The sequence below is a fragment of the Camelus bactrianus genome, chromosome 24 (assembly GCF_048773025.1).
Source record: "Camelus bactrianus isolate YW-2024 breed Bactrian camel chromosome 24, ASM4877302v1, whole genome shotgun sequence".
Taxonomy (NCBI): Eukaryota; Metazoa; Chordata; class Mammalia; order Artiodactyla; family Camelidae; genus Camelus; species Camelus bactrianus.
In genome coordinates this window covers 6116503-6138889 of record NC_133562.1, presented here as the reverse complement: position 1 = coordinate 6138889, position 22387 = coordinate 6116503, and the positions used below count along the sequence as shown (strand labels likewise).

The 22387-nt window shown below is 34.2% G+C and overlaps 1 protein-coding gene across 1 annotated transcript in view; it reads left to right on the top strand.

Moving 5' to 3' along the window:
- NDC80 (NDC80 kinetochore complex component) overlaps positions 1 to 22387 on the top strand; it is a 40946-nt gene that overhangs the window by 4626 nt on the left and 13933 nt on the right. The window contains exons 4-13 of the mRNA XM_045518893.2: positions 321 to 444; positions 544 to 716; positions 1409 to 1511; positions 4797 to 4886; positions 6978 to 7071; positions 8442 to 8548; positions 9302 to 9446; positions 12024 to 12229; positions 16520 to 16672; positions 19688 to 19777. Coding sequence (XP_045374849.1) covers positions 321 to 444; positions 544 to 716; positions 1409 to 1511; positions 4797 to 4886; positions 6978 to 7071; positions 8442 to 8548; positions 9302 to 9446; positions 12024 to 12229; positions 16520 to 16672; positions 19688 to 19777 — 1285 coding nt within the window. The remainder of the gene's footprint in view (positions 1 to 320; positions 445 to 543; positions 717 to 1408; positions 1512 to 4796; positions 4887 to 6977; positions 7072 to 8441; positions 8549 to 9301; positions 9447 to 12023; positions 12230 to 16519; positions 16673 to 19687; positions 19778 to 22387) is intronic.

Here is a 22387-nt window from a genome sequence, read left to right as displayed (position 1 = left end):
CTTAGGTTACTGAATAGGTCTGGAGAATGATTGGTGCAGGAGATCTAGTGGACTCAAGATGCACATTCTTAGAAGACGATGTATGTGTTACATGTGCAAAGCACAGAAGCATATTTTTCTTCCTACCTCATTTTATACTTTACTCTTAATTATTTGCTCTTTTTTCTCTGCTTTGAATAAGAGAATTCTGTTTAAATAACTAAAGAATTGAACTTTAATGTTTGATGCTGATGTTAAAATATAAAATCGCCTTAAAATAATTTAGGTTTAACCACAGAAGGAAATCGTTTTTGACTGACTTTTTAAAAATATGTTTCCAGGACTAGTGGGCATGGATCTCGGAATAGTCAATTTGGTATATTTTCCACTTCTGAAAAAATCAAGGACCCAAGACCACTTAATGACAAAGCATTCATTCAGCAATGTATTCGACAACTCTGTGAGGTATTTTATAATTTTAAATATTCTAAATTGTGAGAATTTTCTGAAGTATTTCCAATAATTTTTCTATTATAAAATGATGTTTCATGAAAGTTATTGTAGTTTCTTTCAGAAAATGGTTATGCATATAGTGTATCCATGAAATCTCTACAAGCTCCTTCTGTTAAAGACTTCCTGAAGATCTTCACTTTTCTTTATGGCTTCCTATGCCCTTCGTATGAACTTCCTGACACAAAGTTTGAAGAAGAGGTTCCAAGAATCTTTAAAGATCTTGGGTTTGTATGTTATAGTTCTCATTAACCTAGAAAGATTGTTGGGACATAGAGAACAAAACTGAATAAATGTGTAAAGATTTTGAGTTAGAGATATAATATATTTTAAGATGGTCACAGTGGGCAACATATGCAAGATAAATTGAAAAGGCAAAAAGACAACTATTTGGAGATTATCATTGAACTACAGATGCTAGATCATAGAAGCCCTCAACTACTGATGTGCCGAGGAATGGAGAAGACAGACTGGATACCACAGATTTTATAGAAACAGAACAAGATTGAAGGCCTAGTGAAAATGGGATGAGATAAAGTCCAAAAAGGCCTGTGTGTAATAAACACAGAGGAAGAAATAGATTTCAGGATGAGAAATACATACTTGTGATTTGTTTGGGGTACACTGGAGTTGAGGGAACAAACAATCTTTGAGGAGAGAAGGCCAGCATATTGGTTATAAATCAAGTTCTGCAGCGTAGGGAATATATGTAAAAAGTAATCTGCAGAGAAGAAACAAAAAAATACACAAAATCATTTGAGATTAAGATGACTAAGGAGATAATCTCAACAAATATCTTCTAAACAAGTCAAGATTGTTGGCATATATGTGGAATTTTTTTGTGTGTAACTTTTTGTTTAATTTAGCCATTATTTTTACAAGATTAACATACCAGCTTATTTTTTCTAATGTTTCATAGGTATCCTTTTGCATTATCCAAAAGCTCCATGTATACAGTGGGGGCCCCTCATACATGGCCTCACATTGTGGCAGCCTTGATTTGGCTAATAGACTGCATCAAGGTATTTGGTTTCTCATTTTAAATATATTTGATTTCTCATTTTAAGCATATACGTAGGAAAACAGCAAAACCCACAATAAAACAATAAGTCAGTAGGAATTTCCCCTGTAACATTTATTTGGTTTCTTCTCTTGTTTATTTAAAATCTATATTTACTGCAAAAAGTTTGGAAAATACAGAAAAGCATACACTCATAATCCCACAATTTAGAGACAACTTAAAACATTTCCTGAGGTGTAGTTTTAAAAGTGCATTCTTGCTTTGCAAATCATGTGTATTTTTTAAATTTTTGATAAATGTTGACAAATTTCCCTCCAGAAAAAGTGCATCAGTTAAAATTTCAAACATGGGCAGGGAGGATATAGCTCAGTGGTAGAGTGCGTGCTTAGCATACTTGAGGTCCTGAGTTCAATCCCCAGTACCTCCATTAAAATAAATAAACAAACAAACAAACCTAATTACCTCCCGCCTTAAAAAAAAAAAACAAAAAACTCAACAATGTCTGAGAATACCCATTTTCCTACATTTTAGGCATTTTTGTATTAAAATCTTTACCCATTTGGGAGGTGGAAGAGTAAATTGCTTTAATGTATTATTAAAGTGATATGTTTTTGTGTGGTTTATCATTATCATTGCTATTGCTTACAACTTTCTGGTGTGTACTTTTTTGGCTGATTTTCTCTTTCATTATTTCTGCTATTAATTTAAGCCTTTATGTATTGAACTCCTTATATATTAAGCTTATCAGTGTTTTTAAGAATTGACATGACAAGCAAAAACGTAATTTTTTCATATCTGCATTTTTTAAGCCTGGATATTTTTCACAGTTATAACTGTCTATTCATGTCTTTTGCCTTTTTTCTTGTTTATTTGCAAGAGCACCTTTTTATGTCAAAAATAATTAATTGTGGAAATAAGCTTTTATAGATAAGCTGCAAATATTTTTGTCATCTTTTTCCTTTTGATTTATATGCTGTATTTTGATTGTTTAGAAATGTAGATTTTTATCTAGTCTAATGCGGTCTCTTCCTTTTATAGTTTCTGAGTTTCCTGCCCCACTTAGTGCTAGAATCTTTAAAACTAACACTGTCCCCTGACATTCTCTTGGGCTTCAGCAAGCCCTTTACTAAATGTAGGCAGGCATTGGGTAGATGGATTTTGACTCAGGGACATACTGGTACATTCAGTACCACCCATTTTCAAGACAGGAGTAGAAATCCAATGCCATAGTTCATTACTACAAGTTAAGTTTTATTGAACTTTATGTATAACATTTATGCATTCAATTTGTCTCTCCTCACTGATACCCTTGGACATTGGGTAACCACCTCAGACCAGATCCCCTATTGTCATTAGAGCACTTTACCTTTGTTTGCTTAAGCAGCTTAGGTCATCGTTATGTGGTTGGGAGATAGCATTTCCACAGCGATCCAGGAGCTGCTGTATGGAGTGCCTGCTTGGCTTCTGTCAGGGATGGACATCTTGGGATGCCTCCAAGTGTTACATAGGTTGAAATCCCCTCCTTATCTTGATTTGCTTAAGATGGTGGGAAAAACTACTGGCTTTTGTATTTTAATTTTATATCCTGGAACTTGACTGAATTTGTTGATAAGACCTAACAGTTTTTTTGAGGGGTCTTTAAGATTTTCTCTATATAAAACCATGTCATCTACAAATAGAGATAATTTTGCTTCTTCCTTTCCAATTCTGATGCCTTTTATTTCTTTTTCTTGCCTGGCTAGGACTTCCAGTACTCTGTTAAATAAAAATGGCAACAGTGGGCATCCCTTTCTTGTCCCTGATCTTAAAGTACCAGCTTTGAGCTTTTCACCATTGAGTACAATGTTAGCTGTGGGCTTGTCATATATTGGCTTTATTATGTGGAGGTGCATTTCCTCTATACACAGTTTGGGAGTTTTTATTAAGAAGGGATATTGAGTAGTGGTATTATATTAGGAAAGCCACCTTTAGCTAAAAAAAAAAAATGATTACTCAAATCCATATTTCTGGTTATCTCTATACAATCTCAGGTTGAAACTATTTTCACCTTACCTTCTCAGTTGAAGAACTTTTAGTTCCTATAGTAAGTCTTTCCTATAGTTCTTGGGGATCCGTTTGTCCTTGTGTAAGGCTCTCCTTGAACCTTGCAGAGTAGCAAGAGTTTTCACAAGGATCTTTGACAAAGCAACATGAACTCTATATTTATCTACCATGTTGACAAGGTAGAAGATTCTGTTCTTCATCTTGGGCTCTGCCCTACATGTCTTTCAGACTTAATTAAGTTTGATTTTCACCTGAGTCCTTGTTAAAGGAAGAAGAAGTAAAGGGTAAGTTCGTAGAGCTTGCCTACATCCACCCTAGATATACAGAAAGTATTATGAGTGCCTTTGGAATAGGAAAGAAGCAGATAGGACAGGCAACTTTAGACTGAAAACAGTATTCCCACTCAGGAATCCTATATATACAAGTCCTAGGGTAAGAAAATTTAATGACACATTTTCAGCAGAAACCATGTTGTTCTCTTATACACCTAATGCGTAGTCCTTTTTTTAGAGCTTAGTATTCATATAAATATACATTTATATCTTTACATTTTATAGCAGTTTCATTTAAATTTAACAATTTTATTTTTGAAAGGTTATATTTTTAAAAAGTTATAAAAACGGGTGTTCCAAAATAGAATTTCTGTTCCTTAAAAACCTTAAGGCATTCTCCTTTAGCTTGTTAATTATAAACATCTGTATGTTTTGCTGTAATTCATTACCTGTTATCACTTTCAAGCTTAAACATTTACATTTCTGAAGAATTTATATTGTAAAATTCAATCTAAAGTTCAAATTTATACATTCTGAAGGGGTCAGTGGATAACATTTGAATACCAAAATTGAGTTCATATAAAAGAGAAATATTATTTGTTCATCTTTAATGTAGTGGTTCTGTTTTGGGTTCTCAGAGTTGCATTAAAATGTATGTATTTGCTCTCAATGGGTTAAAAATAGTGTAAATGATAATCATTTTTTTCTCTGTAGAATAGAACTAAATATGGAGCTGATTCTTTTTTTTAATCCTAAGGGATTCAGCTACTAAAAAAATCAAAAGAATTGTATTTTAAGGTTTAAAAGAATAACCTTTCAAGAGACTTTCAGTCATGCAATAATATAAATGCTTCTGAAAATGACACTAAAAACATATTTGACAAAACATGAATGCTGCTGTGTTTTCTTCATAAACTTAATCAATTTAATGTTGATTAATGTTTAATGATTAATGTTTATGTTCTAAATAGTTACATACTGCCATGAAAGAAAACTCACCTTTATTTGATGATGGACAGCCTTGGGGAGAAGAAACTGAAGATGGAATTATGCATAATAAGGTACCTTACATTACCATAGAGTTATCTTAATATTATTAACTAAATGTGTCATTATTGAAATTAATATATTCTTTGGTAGAACTTGTCTTTTTTGCTCCCTGAAAATCTTCTTAAATTGATTTTTTTAAATATTAGTCAGTGGATTTACTCTTGGCATCACATTGTAATTTCCTAAAATTAACAAGGCACAGAAATTTGAAAATGTTAAGTAAGTAAAAAAAGGCAAGGCAATTGTAATTAAATCATGTTACTATTACATGTATAGATGTAGTCATTCTTTTTCTTCCCTATCTTTTAGAGTGAAAATAACAATACTGGCATCATTATTTTAATAAAATATTTTGTCAACACGAAGGATGGAAGACTGAGTCTTAAAATAGATGGCATGTGGATTTTTTGTTTTGTTTTGGCCGTTTTAGTTAGACATATTGCCTCTTAGAGTTCCCACTTTGAAAATGGATTGAGATAGAAGTAAATAGATGGTCTAAATTGGCTCCCAGCCCATACTTTATGGAGCCTAAACTATGCAACTAAACCCACCCTATTTCCTAAAATACACAAATTATATATCCAAATGGAGCAAACACCAACTCCAAGGAATAAATTTATAATATTGAGATTAAACATTAATGTCCCCTAGCATATATAAAAGACCAGTTACTATGCAGATCCCTGAGCATCTTAATTCTGATCTTCACTCTTTGGAACATTTGTCAGAAAAAAAACCCCATCTTTTATTACTACTTGCGAAATAGTTCAAAGATGCATTAACTGATTAGCATGGTATTACTTTTTTTTCTTCTTCTTCTTCTTTTTAAACAAAAAATAACCATGCCCCTTTAACTTCATCAGTGATCCTTGCTGGTGAAGCCTTTGATCCTCTTGAGAGAATTCTCTCTTGTTGCAATATGTGTACTGGACTAGATTTATTTGTACCTCAGTTTTCACCCCCCCAAAAATTATAACACCTGGTAAATTATTAAATATTAAATTTCTTGATATTCATCCTAAAAGTTAAACCAGTAAAAATTATTCTTGCTATTTTAGCTGTTATTTCAGATGACAATATATAGAGAAGCACTTTGGAAACTATAAAGTGCTATTTTTTATTTAATTTTAAATTTAAGAGTTATCAATGTATCCACCTTCACCAGATTCTGAACCTCAGCTTTGTGGGTCCAGAAATTCATCTTTGTTTTTTATTTTAATCTGCAAAATCAAAATTGACCAAGCTTAAGGAAACTGATTCACTCTTACTAAATTCACATCTGAAGAAGAATGAAGATGGATTCATTTACCATCAGTGATACATCTTCCCAGTTACAGGGAAAGCATACTGCCTATTCAGGGTACCCCTTCCATATCAACCAAGTAATAAGAAGGTTGCTTAGTAAGCAGAGGATCAGTGCAAAGGGAATTGGTTTGTCTTGAGGGATGTTTACTTCATCTAGGCTAAGGAAAATTCTGATCAGCCATTCTTGCCTCCCACAAAGTACACATCCTCAGTGACCAAAACACTTTGTACCTGCAAACGTAGTGTTATTTTCTCTTGGATAAATGTTGAGTGCTAATATTCTACTGTTTAGAGCTCTACTAACCATGCCGTTTTTTTAGCTTGAAGTTAAAGTGTAAACCATAGCTTTTATTAATTACGTTCTGGTTTTCACAACAGTACCTTGTCAGTTTAATTGGACTTAAATGATCAGCAATTTAAGTTTTTCATAAGGCAGATTATCCTTAAAGATGCTTAAGTTTGTGCATTTTATGTTGAATTATATTTATTAATAAGCTTCCTTGTCTGACCTCAAAATTCTGAAAATATGGGTCTTTTGCTGTTTACTAAATATCACCTTTATCCAACTGTAAGTGTTCTTTTCATCCTCGTTACTCACCTTAGAAGTAGTGGACGGAATAAATCTGTGCATTGTAATTAGTGCTATTTCCTAGGTTTGTGTCTCATTTAGGAGTTCATATAACTACTTAGTATTCTTGACTTTTTTTTTAATTCAAATTTAAATTTCCACTTAGAAAAGTGCAATAAACTAACCAGAGAATCATGATTTTGTATTTAAATCTACTGAACCCAATTAGTTGTTTTTGGACTACACCATAAAATGCTATGAGAGTTTCATGACTGGTGCTGACAGCTTTGAAGAGATGAATGCAGAGTTGCAGTCAAAGCTGAGTAAGTGTTCTCATTCCTAGTGTACTTGCGTTGAGTCATTTAACTCTGCTCAAGGAGTTGTAGCTTACCTTACCATGCCCAATGTTTATAGGAGCTACTCACTTTAAATGCATTCAGTTGGCTCCTGATTTTTATCAAAGCTGTTTCTTGGGTGGAAAGAAGTAAAGGTTAAGATGAAAGAATACTGGTTTTGGAGTCAGACCCAAGGCATAACCCCTTAATGGCTATGTGACCTTAACAAACTACTTAATATGTCTTAACAAGGTTTTGCAGGATTAGATGACCGGGTTTATAAAATATCAAACATACTACTAGGAGTACAAAAGATAATCAGCAAGTGTTATTCTCCTTGAGGGGTCATATCCCTGTGATATCTTTGCTTTACTATTTTAGAAATTAAAGTACCAATTAGCCAGGAGTTCTATGGTGTCTTTCAAAATTTGTGTCAGAAAGTTAACAGCCCATTATATTTCCAAAGAAAGAGATTATTTTTTTCACTCAGTATAATCTAGTGATATTCAGTCTTTACTGGCTAACATTAAAATGTTTCAGAGGTATTATTTTACATTGTTGTTCCTTTTATTGTAATAGTCCTGTATATAATGCCAGAGTGGAGGGTAAAATAGATAAGTTTAAGGTGTGTGAAGCTATCCTCCGACAACTATGGAATCAATCAAAATAGGAGAATATCACCCTGCCACTATTAGCACAAAAAGTGAAAGCATTCTCTTACATTCCTATGGGACATACCTTCCTGAAAAATAACCAGGACAATTTCAGCTTGTCCACATGAGAAAGGGAGCAAAGTAATTGATGGATGTTGGGTTTTTTTTAAAGAGAAAAATTTGTAGTGATCTAATACCAAAAGCACCTAGTGAGTTCTTTGATATTTATGTTGTAATTAATTAGGCATATAAATTATATTCATTTATTCAAACAATGTTATATTCATACTGTGTGCCAGCCACCATTTAGGCACCAAGGATACAGTAATGAATAAGATTTTTTTTTAATCCCTATTATGCTGTAAACCTGAAATTACTCTAAAAAAATAAAATCTATTAATAAAAATAAATAAACAATAACTCCCTGGCCTTATGAGCTTACATTCTATTAGGTAATAATCAAATGAACAACTATAAGTCAGATGGTAAGAGTGCTATGGAGGAAAATGAAGCAGGGTAGGGAGGTGGGGTGTGTACTGGATTAAAGTGGACGGGTTGCCATTTTACAGACAGTAGGATGTCCCTCACAGAAAATGTTCTGAGTAGAGACCAGAGGAAGTGAGGGAGAGAGCAATGGTAAAAACCTGCAGAAGAATTTTGTAGGCAAGTTTGAGACCTTATGAATTTATTGAGTTTTTTTTCCAGAGGATTTATTTAATGTCGATGCTTCCAAGTTGGAATCATTAGCAACAAAAAACAGAGCACTGAATGAGCAGATTGCAAGACTGGAACAAGAAAGAGAAAAAGAACCGGTTAGTAAACATGCTTATCTTCAGTAGACTTACATACTCCCTTATACTCTTGGGTCTCCTTAGAGAACACCGGCTGTTTCTTTATGTATTTTTTTAAAAAGACATTAACAAAATAAGCTTCTTAAAAGTTAAATTTTTTTACGTAGGACAGAACTCCCAATGAAAACATGCTTGGTTTCCCTAGAGCTTTGTTTTCCCTCATGACCTATCAGTCTTGGACTAATGGTGTTCAGAATATGATGAAAGAGTCTTACCTATTTACATAAGAGCAAAAAGATCTTTAGAACAAGGTCCCCATGTTATATACCTCTAGGGAGCACTACTAAAACTTACAAGAGGCCCTGAGTTTTAAAGTTAGTGGAGACAGAATGGTAATAAATGGGTTTGTATCATTTATTGTATCCTAACGGCTTTCAAAAGCTAAATGATAATATCCAGATGTCTAATTTTGTGTATTATGTTACTGAAGCCCCTAGAACGTCCTATAAAATACCAGATTTTAAATGTTTGTGCTTTTTCATTCTGGCCCTTGACTTTTTCTGTCCTAAACTGACTTCTGAAAAGTATATCTTCTTAATTGGATAATAACAGTAAATTTCTGTTTTTAGTTCTTTTGATACCCTCTAAAAGTGAAAAGAAAACTTTAATTTACCTTTCTTTAAGGTGAATTTAAATTATATTGCTTTATTTTCAAGTAAGGTATGGAATGATTATTGATGAGAATAACTAATTTCATGTTCTTTTCTTGTGAAGAATCGTCTAGAGTCATTGAGAAAACTGAAAGCTTCCTTACAAGCAGATGTTCAAAAATATCAGGCATACATGAGCAATTTGGAGTCTCATTCAGCCATTCTTGACCAGAAATTGAATGGTCTCGATGAAGAAATTTCTAGAGTAGGTAAGCACAACTAATGCTGAAAGAGGTCATTCAGACTGGGATGGGGACCTGCGTGGGATTTAACACATAATGAGACAGCTTTGTTACCGGTATCTTTTTGCCTCTGGTGGTAAATGACTATAGAAGGCTACCAAGTTTTTAGTGACTTCTGTATTAATTTTCTGAGGCTTCTGTAACAAATTATCACAAACTTGGTGGCTTAAAACAACAGAAATGTATTCACTCACGAAAGTCTAGAAGTCAGAAATCCAACAGGGCCACACTTCCTCCAAGGACTCTGGGGGAGAATCCATTCCTTGCCTCTTCCAAATTCTGGTGTCTGATGGCATTCCTGAGATTGTGGCCATGTCATTCCAATCTCTGCCTCCATCCTCACATTGCTTTCCCTGTGCGTATGTCTCTCTTCTATGTTAATTTTTCTCTGCCTCCATTTTTTAAGGACATTTATGATGGTATTTAGGGCCCACCTCAATAATCCAGGGTAATTTCCTCATCTCAACATACTTAATTACATCTGTGAAGACCCCTCTTCCAAATAAGGTAATTCCAGGGACTAGATTAGGACTTCACATCTTTGGGTGGCCATTATTCAAACTACTACACCTTCTAACATGTTTTCAGGCCACCTGGCTTTTTGAAGCCAAGAAGGACCTAACCTAAGAACATATACTACCTGACTATAAATACATCTTCTATTCCACCTTGTGATTAATAAGCCATATTTTTAAATCCCTACTGGCCTCAGCCTGCTATAATTGTCTTATTCTCTATCAACTACCTTCTGAACTACTCAGCATCTTAAACTGATTGAAAATAAGATGAAAAGACGCTAGTCCTACAAAAGCCCAATTAAAGAAAGCTTGTTAATATTTTGTGTGCTTCTAACCTTGTTTTCATAAGCATATATAGATCTTAATCATGAAAGTCTGCAAATACTGTGGCACACAAATTGATTGACGCTTCTGTGGTGCCAGAAAGAGAATAAAGAAGGATATCTACACATCACAGAGCCATTGGATGGCAGTTTACAAAATAAATAACTATATGGATGTACTATACTATTTTCCCAAGTCTTTGCCTGCTTCGGTTTTATTCTTTCAGGGTTTTGCAGGCTGTGTCTGTCTCACATAGGAATTGTGTAGATAGTTCTTAGGATATTTGATTTAACTCTTAGTCTATGGAATATTGATCATCTGTCAAATCAAGGACAATAATTTTCTGGAGTGTTTGCTAAATTGGTTTATTTTTTTCCAAATAAGTCTGATTACATACATTAGCTTTGCTCTAAACCAACTCTTTAAATAGTTTACACTTGACCCCTAATGTTTGTTCTCCATGATAACAAGGAACCATAGACTAATTTCTTATTATAGCAGTGTTTGTAATGCAATTAAATCAATTCTTTATAATATTAATAATTTATCTTCCTTACTGGTATTTAACCTAGAGAATTTTCATCCTTCCTACTTATGAGAATTTTTTTCCAGGAATTACAAACTGGGTAGGTGAGAAAGAAATACTTCAGAAATCATTTGCCATTGCAGAGTGATTTAGTTTGAGACAATAATTTGATAACTGTTATCCTAAGATGTTTTTATTCTGAGTATTTTAACCTTCTTGACTGTTTAAAGCCTTTCATGGCCAAGAGTGAATGAGACATATTTAAACTATAGATATTATACATTGTGGATTTTTGGGTACAGATTCCTGTAATAAGTGTATGAAGTTATACTTAAACCAATTGCTAATTTATTTTGAACTCAGATCTGGAGCTCCCCAACTACAGTGCTACGAAATGAATCATAACCAAGCCAAGACCTTGATCCTGTCAGCCCTCAGGATGGTTCTCTTGGCCCCTTTGATCATGAGAATCCTCATCCATTTGTCCCAGCCTGCTTAAAAATACTCTCATACTCTTTATTAGCTATGAGTCACAAAATGTTGGAATCACTGTTCTATATAACCGCAAATATTTTAAATTTGATAACTTTTCTTCCTCTTTCATAATCTTTGCTGTTTGTATGTACCATATTCTCTTGGTACAGTGTAATCATTCATGGTTATAAACTTTAGTAACACAAGAACCTAACCACTATCATTACTTAATATTTGATGAAAGCGCTGAAAATATCAGTGAAATAAGTATAATAAATGATGTATGCTTACATAAGTATTTTTTGTTTATGAAAAACTTGTGGGTTTTCCGCCTTATTGCAGAGAATCTTGCAGGAGTATTAAAACACCTTAACCGTACAGTAACAGACTCTCTTAAGTCAAACAATTCTTAGTCATAATCATTATGTGTGGGGCCATTTTTTTTTTAATACAGCACTTTCTGAAAACCATAGCAAGCCAATAGGGGAATAAGGTTCTAACACAAAACTTTAATTGCATCATGTTCCAAGAATGTTATTAACAAAGTGAAATCAAACAGAATTATCCAAAAAAAAGAAAAGAAAAATATACACATAACTAACTTGGAAGTTTAGACATCTTAATCAACTCTAGTAAATAGTGGCCTCAGTTTCTTTGTAGGAATTGAGGGAACTTAAGAAATTTTTTCTTTTTTCAATGTAGAGCTGGAATGTGAAACAATGAAACAGGAGAATTCTCGACTACAGAATATTGTTGATAACCAGAAGTACTCAGTTGCAGACATTGAGAGAATAAATCACGAAAGAAATGAATTGCAGCAGACCATTAACAAATTAACCAAGGACCTGGAGGCGGAACAGCAGCAGTTGTGGAATGAGGAGTTGAAATATGCCCGAGGCAAAGAGGCGGTATGTCATGCCCTTCCCAGAGTGGCAACTCTTCAGAACTTACCTTTGTAAACGTCTATCCGAGTTAAGAAGAACTGAGTGGGTAGGATAAATTACCTGCTGAGGTACAGTTTTTTAGCATTGACATTTTACTAAAAATACACTCACCCCTTTATGTCAATTCAGCAACCCCCTCAATTTCTCAGTCATATTTAAGGTAGCCTATATTTTCTAACAGTGAACCAATAAATAAGCAAAAAGTCTCTAAGGCTATGAAAATAATTTTCATAAATCCCATGCCTTTTATTCTGGAAGTGAATATGAGTCACTTCTTCATTTACCTACTCACCACTCAAACATTTATTTAATATCTACAGGGTGCCACTTACCATGCTGGGCCTAGAGGAAAGAGAAAAAGACATAAGACTCCCCCCTTAAGAAACTTCCAATCTAGTTGATATTTTTAGCCATGAGGTCAGACCTCTAACAGATGCTTGCACAGCATACTGAGGAAGCAGAGTATACCTAACCCAGATTTGGTGTGCATGATGTGGGGAGACGGGTAGCAGTGGTTTTTAGAAAGGCTTCCTTGAAGAGGTAACACCTAAACATAGCCAGCAAACTACGAAGTATATGGGAAAGCTCAGGAGAAAAATTGCATGATGCACTGTGGTGTCCCAAGCTTTTCTTATGGCTGGAGCTTAACAGCAAGGGGTGGGGGCATATTGCAAATAATGGAAGTCAACAGATAAGCGCAGATCAGACAGTGAAAGTCTTTTTCATGTTTAGAAGTTTGGACTTTATCCTGAAAGCTCCAAGAGGCTCTTAAAATTTTTAAATAGATAAGCTCACATTTCAGAAAGATCTCATATTTGATACTGTGAAAAATGGAAAGAAGGAAGCAAAACAGTCAGATAAGGATCTGTAGCAGTGAAGTGGTGAGAAATTAAAAGCTGAATTTAGATAATGCTAGTGGAGATGCAAAGAAATGGGTGGATTCTGACTACTTAGGATGTAGAGTGAATAAGACTTGGTGAAAGAAAGGGGAGCAGTCCCCGCTGTCTGGCTTGGGTGATGGAGCAATGGCACCCCCAACTCGGGCTTAGAGGAGAAGTTGCCGGTCGGGAATGAGGATGGTACACTGGACCTGTTGTGTCCAGAGGGCATCCAAATAAAAATCTCAAGCAGGCTCTTTGATATAGTCTGGACCTCAGCATAAAATATCTGGGTTTGCAATGTAGATTTGTTAAAAATCAGTATATATTGTCATTGAAGCCGCAAGGTAGATGAATTCAACAAGGGAAGAATGCAAAGGAAGAAGACAGAACCCTGGGAACACCAGCATCTTAGAGTAGACAAAGGCCCCTTAAGACAGGTCTGAAAGGAAATAGGACTAGCCAGAGAGGTCAACAGACTGGAAGCTGAGAGAAGAAAGTCAGGAAGGAATGAACAGTGTCAAATACAATGAAAGGATTCAAAAGTTGGTCAGATTCAGTAACAGCAGTCTCTAGTGACCTTCATCAGAACCAAATTACTTTACTTCATTTTAATTTAATAGGTGGTACATTATCATTTTAGCCAACATTGTTGAGAAAATGTGCTTACTGACCATGTGAGTTTATAGACAATTAAACTTTATCCTTATTTTTACTGGCAATCTTTTATGAATGTTCTGTGCTTCTGCCTTGCTTAGCTATATACTATTTATTCTTAAATGTAGCTCTCAGAAAATATGAATGTTTTCTTAATGATTCAGCATAATCATGAACATGACACCAATGTGTTCTAAAACAATAATGTAACAGGTTGTCTAGGGACATTTTCTCTATCAAATAGTTCCACAGTGATCCTGTCTGCTGCATACACTGTTTGCATTCCTAAGAAAACTTACATAAATTGACTTTTTTTTTAAAGAAAAGGTAAGAAGGCATGTCTTTTAAAATGCTCTTTTTTTTTTAATGGAGAAAAACAGACTAGAAAGTTTCAAACATAAGTTTTAGTTTGAAGTTTTTCACTCTAATTTCTTCAGTTTTGTTTGTTTATTGGCAGATGTAATTCTAAAATTTAAACTTCGCTGAGAAAAATTTAGTCTCTATCTTTTGCTCCAAAAGTAATGGGGTTTTTTTTAACCCTATTACTTCCAGCACTTTCCTTAGTACGGTGTTTCTTATATATACAGATCACCATTGTTAAAACAGAAAAAGTACTTTGAACAAAGCGGCTGTGCTTGCTTAAGGGAGCAGTGCTGGGTTTTCATCCTGATCACATTGTGAAGTGCGTTATAAGCATAATGCAAATATTTTCTTAGGTTTTAACTGTTTTGCATAATTGAAAATCTGTATTTTACACACCTATGTATGTAATACTTAATATGGAATGGATAATTCAGTATGAGCAGTAAGTAGTGTCTTCTTTTTTGGCCCTGCTTCACCAGTTTTGCTCTGCCTTAACCGTCCGTACTTGCTCATTCTCCTGACCTGCTAGGTAACCTGCCCCTATGAATTAAAAGGGAAAATAAACGTTTATAAGAAATAGCCTGTGGTGGTGATCCAGAAAGTCTTTGAACCTAGAATTTGATAAACCTGTGTCTTAGCCCTGGGTTTGCCACCACACGTTCATGTGACCTCAGCGTGTCCTCTAACTTCTCAGAGCCTCAGTTTCCTTATTTATAAAATGGAGTGTGGTTAGACTTGGTCAGTGAATCTGAAATGTTACCTCAAAAGATATTAATGAATAAATTTTATCTCTCAAGCACTGTGTGGGAAAGGGGAAGTTATGAATCTCTGGACTAGGTGAATTCTGTGTTTAATTAACTAAAACTATAAATTCTGAACACTATTTCTGATTTGGAGGATCAGGCTGAAAGAAGAAAATTATCTGGGAAGTAGGTAAGCAGTGGCCTAATGAGAGGCCAGAGAAGGGCCGTGAACGTGTGAAGAAAGCCTTAGGGTACTGAGTAGGTGAGATATTAAAGAACGGTAGCGGAATGCAAAAGCCCACCATAAACTTTCTGCCCGTGATATTTATTTCCGGACTGGTATTCCACATGCCACCTCTGACAGGAGGTATCCTTCAGAGATCTTTATTGAGATAAGACATTGGGGCTGCATCTAGACTTATCAGGAAAGAATGTGATGAATTTTCACTGTCTGGATTGGTTGTGGGAAGGCGAAATGAGACACATATTTACTCTCCCTGCAGTTAGGCGTGATAAAGTGCGTGGGCTTGTGAAAATTGTTTCATTAGAGAAATAAAATCCTAGTGAAGAACAGAGAAAAACAACCCTAGCATCATTAATATAAGGACAAGTAGACCTACATACCTTAGTAGCCCCTAGAGAGCTACTATGTTACAAATTATAGTAGTTGAAATGATTTCCTGATCTATTAATAAGAAATCTTAAATTTAATATATATAAGTAATATTGCTTTTGAGAGCTGAGAAATGTTTGGAAATTACAGATTTTTTTAAACAGGTTCTGATGGGTACTTTTGCCATTCTTTTACTCAAAATATTCATTTTTATGGATTAATGACAACAGCAAGAAACTAAGAATGTATTAAATGGAGGAAGCCTAGACTCTGCAATTCATTTATTTAATCAAATACTATGTATCTCCTCTACACCAAGCAGTGTTCTAGGCGCTGAGGATGCAGCTGCTTTCATGGAGCTTACATTCAAGTAATGGAGGTGAACAAGTAAATAATATATGTCAGATAGTAATTAGTGCTTTGAAGAAGTGTAAAGTAAGAGGATAGAGAAATTGGGGGGGTTACATCATCACGAAGGCTTTCCCTCTAACATAATTTGAACAAAGCCTTGAAGAAGGGAAGGAGACCAGGAAATGTGGCATGTGTTACTAACGTATTCTTATCAAAACAGTTGAAGTAACATTTTAAGACTTAAATTACTACATTTCTCATTTTAGATAAATGACATGTTTTATTTTGTACATCAACAAAATTAAGGTTTCTTTGGTTTTGTTTCATAATGTCTCCATCTGGAACTTTAAAAAGTGAATTTTAGTTAATACCTAAATATGGACTATTCAAACTATTTGTCAGATAAATGGAAGAATAGGAGTATATTGCTTACTAATTACTTATGGTCTTAAAACGATCCTACAGTTTAGTGTGGATAAAATCTTTCAATCTTTATCTTTTAAAACCGCCATTCTTACTACCAAAAAATACTCAATTATAAACTAAAAAACATAATTTTTGTGTAAAACTTCAAAAACTGCCAATTGAAAACCATGTGGAATGGAGCTATTTTGTTTTTTTGTAACATTTTTGCGTTCTCTTCTTACAGATTGAAACACAATTAGCAGAATATCATAAGTTGGCTAGAAAATTAAAACTTATTCCTAAAGGTGCTGAGAATTCCAAAGGTTATGACTTTGAAATTAAGTTTAATCCTGAAGCTGGTGCCAACTGCCTTGTCAAATACAGAGCTCAAGTTTATGTACGTAATCGTGAGTACTTCAGGAGGTTTTTAAAGGATATGATTAATGTCTGGATCATATATTTACAAGAGTTTAAACTTAAGCATGTCCATAACTCAGGACTAAACATAGAAATACAACACTGAAACTTTTTGTCTTCTTTCTTCCTGGTAGTAGAAATCTTCTCTCTGTTGTACTTACTCTTCAAATTATAAAGCCTTGTCTTCCTCTCTACATGCTTTATCTATTCAGCTATCCAATAAAAGATCTGATTACATATAAAATAGATGCCAAGATTATAAAGACAAAAAAAGAGCTGACCCTTGCTTTCAAGTTGCTGCTAGGGGAGAAAGACATAAAAATAAATGCTATATATGTATTAGTCTTTATAAGGTATGGTACCAAGATCAATTCTTCCCAGAATTAAGAGAAAAGAAAAGTCTCTGCAAAGATGGTAAAGCTGGAGTGAAATTTGAAAGATGAAATACTTAAGGGACTGGTCTGTGGGAAAGAGTTTCAGGCACAAGGACACACATGAAAGCATGAAATACAATAGAGCATTACGTAACACCAGCAGTCACTAATGAGAAAACTGCACAAAATTTTCAAATATGGCCAAGGATATAATTTGGGGAAGAAAATTTTTAATTCAAACTTCTTAATTATTCACAGATTTTAGTATTTTAGTGACTCCCCCAAAAAAGTCAATTTTCAAAATTTTTTTTAATTTTTTTTAAACATTATCTTTCTGGGGGTGGAGGGATTAGGTTTATTTATTTTGTTATTTATTTATTTATTTTTAATTTTTTAAATTTTTTAATGGAGGTACTAGGGTTTGAACCTAGGACCTCCAGCATGCTAAGCATGTCCACTGAGCTATACCCTCCTCATCAAAAAATGTCAAAATCTAAAGCCATGCATTTTTTTTCCCTTGAGAATCACTCATGTATTCCATAAATTACTTATTGAATACACACTATTTTCCTTACCAGCTAAGTGCTGGAGATGAAATACCTGGAAAGATACAATCCTTACTTTCACAGATTAGTTTACTGGTGGACAGACTTTGATTAAATAAAGCTAAACTCATTTTTAATAGAAAAAGATGCATCCAATAAACATTTAATCTTTTTCTGTATTGTTTCTCAACAATAGCTAGGTAGGTAGATAGGCAGGCAGGCAAATAGGGTTTATTCACCTCTATTTTTAGTAGTTTGACATGGCTAATACAAGAATCAAATCACTGTAGAATCAAATCACTGTAGAAAAGATTACCCAGTGCAAAAAGAATGTATATGCTCAGAAAAAAAAGGAAGTATTTTCTTTGCTCTCTTACATAATAATAGAATAATAAAAATAGAAATAACATCAAGAAAGTGCAACCCCAATTGTTGTAAGTAGTATGTGCAGAAAAGTTCTTAAAGAGATTAAAGAAGCCATTGCCTCTTTCAGAAAAGAGCAGCCAAAAGTAAATCTCAGCCATAACTTCAAAAGAGCTACTGAAAACATAGTAGTGTACAGGATTTTCTTTGGGAGTGTTGAAATTGTTCTAAAATGAGAGTGCATTGTGAGTGTACTCAATGCCCCTGAGTTATACACTTTAAAAGAGCAAATTTTATGTTAAATTCGTTTTAATTATTTCAGTTTAGGCCACCTCTCTTGCTCCCTCCTCTCTGGAGATGGCCCACACTCTGTCTATGAAGTGTGTATCTGCTTTTAATTTAACCTGAGCACCCAGCCCCTATACCTCATGGCCTTTCTCTTGCCTTTTGAAATAGCTTACACTCTTTGCAGTATGTATCTCTCTAAATAAATCTATCTTTACTCAAAAAAAAAAAGTATTTCAGTTTAGCCATTTTAAAGTGTGTTTCATCTCAACAACAACAAAAATAATAATGGGAAGCAATGAATACTGTTTGAAATAAAATCAGTAGAAAAGAGGATAAATAAGAGAAATGCAAGCAGATAAGAGCTTCCAGTTGGTGAACATGTGGAGACGCAGGGAGAGTGGCACACCTAGAAAATATGGACTCTCCACACCCCTTCCCAAGTACCTTGCCCTGTCCATCTCTTCCATCTGGCTGTTCCTGAGTTCCATTTTTATTGAAATAAACTGGTAAATATTTGCCTATTTTGAACACCCATCTTGCTTTATTCGTGGATCAGCCCTCTCCCCCTGCGATCTCTCTGCAGTAGTATGTTGTTGGGAAGGGGGAAATTTTCCTTCTCCCAGACAGTTTTGGCAAGCCAGCCTGGAGAAATCACTGGCTGGAAAACTGCTTCCTCCTCCCCCTTTCCAAGAGTACTTCAGCTGAGAGATCTCGGGACATCTGACAAAAGCAGGCAGAAGGTAAGATTTCTTACCGTTTCAGCCTCCCAGATCTCTGACTGCAAGAAGGGAAAGTGATGATAGTCCCCTTTGCCTCAGTTTTGTTCTGAGTCCTGCCACAAGAACTTAAGCAGAGTACAGGGGGAAATTTCCCTCTCCCTGACAATGTAGAGATCTTCCTCCTTCCTTTTTCAGCCTCAGTCCTACATTGTATGGCTAATTCAACCAGTCCCTGCTGATTAACATTTGCCATGTTTCAAGCCTTCTGCTATCACAACAGAGTTACAATGAAGAGCAAAAAATGAAGAAGAAAAATAAGCAGATAATTGTACGACTAAAGAATAGAAAAGTATTAAGAGAAAAATTATTCATCTAGAGAGCACAGCATAAAAGTAAAACCCACATGTAAATTGTTTTCAAGAAAGTTATTGCATTAAACTAAGTGTACTTATAAAATGTTTAAATAATAGCAGTGACTTTCCAGAAAAGAAGCAAATCTAAAATTTTGCAAGTATTCAAACCAAAAGCAAGTTATACTCCATAGTTAGAGAAGTTGCACTACAATTAGTTTTATTTTCTTATCGATGGTGTATTTAATTTAGATTAAAAATGCCATGGCTCTACTTTTTTTTCTCCAAAAGATGCCTCATGAGAGAACTGTAATTACATATGTCGTATGTAATCCATGTTCCCATGTATTTTATAGGTACCACTCAAGGAACTCTTAAACCAAACTGAAGAAGAAATTAATAAAGCTCTAAATAAAAAGATGGGGTTGGAGGATACTTTAGAACAAGTAAGTAATGAAACAGAGTCATTAAAAACAAACATTAGATTTTGTGGTTTCTAATTGCTAAGGGCTGAATTTTTAATATATTATGAAAAATAAGAGTTGGGTATACCTTTGACTTAGAAACACTTGAAGTAATTTTTTAAGTAACTTAAACATCATTCTAAGCTTCATGTGTCATTGATGAAGTGATAAAACTGAGTAAAACTCCCTTTTCTCTTTTTTAAATGGAGAATTGCCTCCTTTATCTAATATGATTTAATTATATTAATTTAGTAATATTTCTTTTTATAGTAAAAGGGATTTGAGGTGGCTACCCTGAAAAGTAAGTACATATCATTTGGGTTTAGAAGCTAACTAGCTATGACAGATTAGGTCTTCCATTTACCCGATTTTTCATTTAGGACCGTGGAATTCAGAGGAATTCAAATTTAAATGTCTATGAAAGTCTATTTCCAAAAGTAGTTTCAGAAAGTTCCTGGTTTTGAGATACTTGAAACATAATACCACAAATACCCCTGAGAGAGAATGCTATTGTATTTAACAACCTTTAGAGTAAGCATTATTATCCTTGATTAAGAAAAGTGAGGAAGCTCCTTCTCCAATGCAAACAAAAGGTACTGTTTATATAACACCAAACAATTAAAGGAAAGCCCTAGCTAATTCAGATCTTCAAGAACTATTGTGTTCTGGCAAACAGATTTCAAGATGTAAAAGAAATGCTATCTTTTCTGAGAACAAAAACTTGTTTACATTTTTTCTTATCTGGAAATAAAATCTGTGCATTTCACAAATAATTCTGAAAGTAACCCTTTTTTTTTAATGTTAACAAATTTTATCAAGACTTACTTTGCATTGGAAAGAATTTTTCCACTCTTCCCACAAATAGAAAAATTTGTTAGATAAGTGAAGAGTTTCCTGATACTATTGTTATTATAATTTGGGATTTCTACAAATTTGGGGGGTTTGTAGCTGACAGTATGGAAGGAAGATGGAAATCAGGACTGCTTTAACAGGTGTTCCACAGAGTGGTAGTTATTTGAGGTAAAGTCTTTAGGATGCTTCAGTTTAGTTTCTCTCTTTTGGAATGGGCAGTAAACCTGAAGACTCAAAAAGGTATGAATTTCAAGCAATAGGAACCTCCTGACTGAAACATATTTCAGACTGACTTGAAACTTTTTAAAGGCTCTAGGCAGGAAAATTTGGGCAGGGTGGGGAAGCAATTATAAAATGCCTACTATAGGCTAGACCCCATGTTAATATTCCAAAGATAAATATAACTAAAGTTTACATAAAATATAAAGTCCCATTTGGAGAAAAAGACTGATATATGCAATTGTGCTAATCAGATTTGCATTTTTGAAAAACCCCTTTGGGCATAGGAAAAAATGACTTAGTGGGGTTAGGGTTAGTTAAGAAGTTAAGAAATTAAACCAAAGTATTAGAGTAGAAATAGAAGGAAGGGGACAGGTTTAAGAAATGTTAGAGATGCATTTCATGGCTGAATGTGAAAGGTAGGAAAGAAAGAAGTATCAACAGTGACTTCCATTTTTCTGGTGTGGTCAACCTAGAGAAGGAAAGATGAGTGCTGAGAGTGGGTGGGACGGCTGGAGGTGTCAAGCTTGCCGTCTACGGGACACAGACATCCAAAAGAAAGTTAAGGTGATAGATTCAGAACATAAGAGAGAGATTGTGTCTGAAAGTATAGATTTTAGGGTCTTCGTACATACATGATCATTGAAGCCAGGGATGTGGCTGATATTTCTTGAGGATGTGTAGAAGAAAATGGCAAAGGATTGGCAAAGAGAAAATTGTGGGAAAAGCACTTAGAAGAAGTAGACAAGGTAATTAGAGAATAATTAGAAGAGGATATGCTATGAAATCCAAAGTAGAGAGGACTTTTCAAGAAAGGAGTAATCCTAACTAAACTTATTGTGGTAAATATTTCACAGTATTTACACATATCAAATCATCATCCTGTACAACTTAAACCTATACAGTGGCATATGTCAATTATATCTCAAACTAGAAAAAAAAAACGGAGTGATGAATGATGTAATATGCTTTAGAGAGTAAAAATGAAAACTATTTTTTTATATGACTAAGTTAAGATTGCATAAGGTAAAATAGCAATTTGAAATAGTAAAGGTTAAACAGAAATTAAAGATCAGAGTAATAAAATTAATCAATCTGATAAGTACTTTAAAATAATTACCAAAACCATTCAAGAAAGAGCAGGAAAAAACAAAATGAGAAATGAATACACTATAAACACAGAAGGAATTTATTTGAATTGCAAAGTAACACAAAAATCTATCTTTAAAGAATTTTATTTGTAAGGCTAATGTAACTCTCATGCCACAACCTGACAAAGATGGAAGAAAATTAAGTCAATCACATCTATGAATGTAAGTGTAAAGTTTAAATTAAATATTAGCAACCAAGATTTATTTAGCAATTTTTTTTTAAGAGTCTGCTCTCCATGTCTGTGCCATAATTAATGTTGGTGATACAGTATCTGCCTTTGTGAATTCTTATTTTGAGTGGGAAAATGGACATGAAAACAATTACTTTCATCATGACACTTTTGGAGTGCAAATACAGCATGCTGTGAAT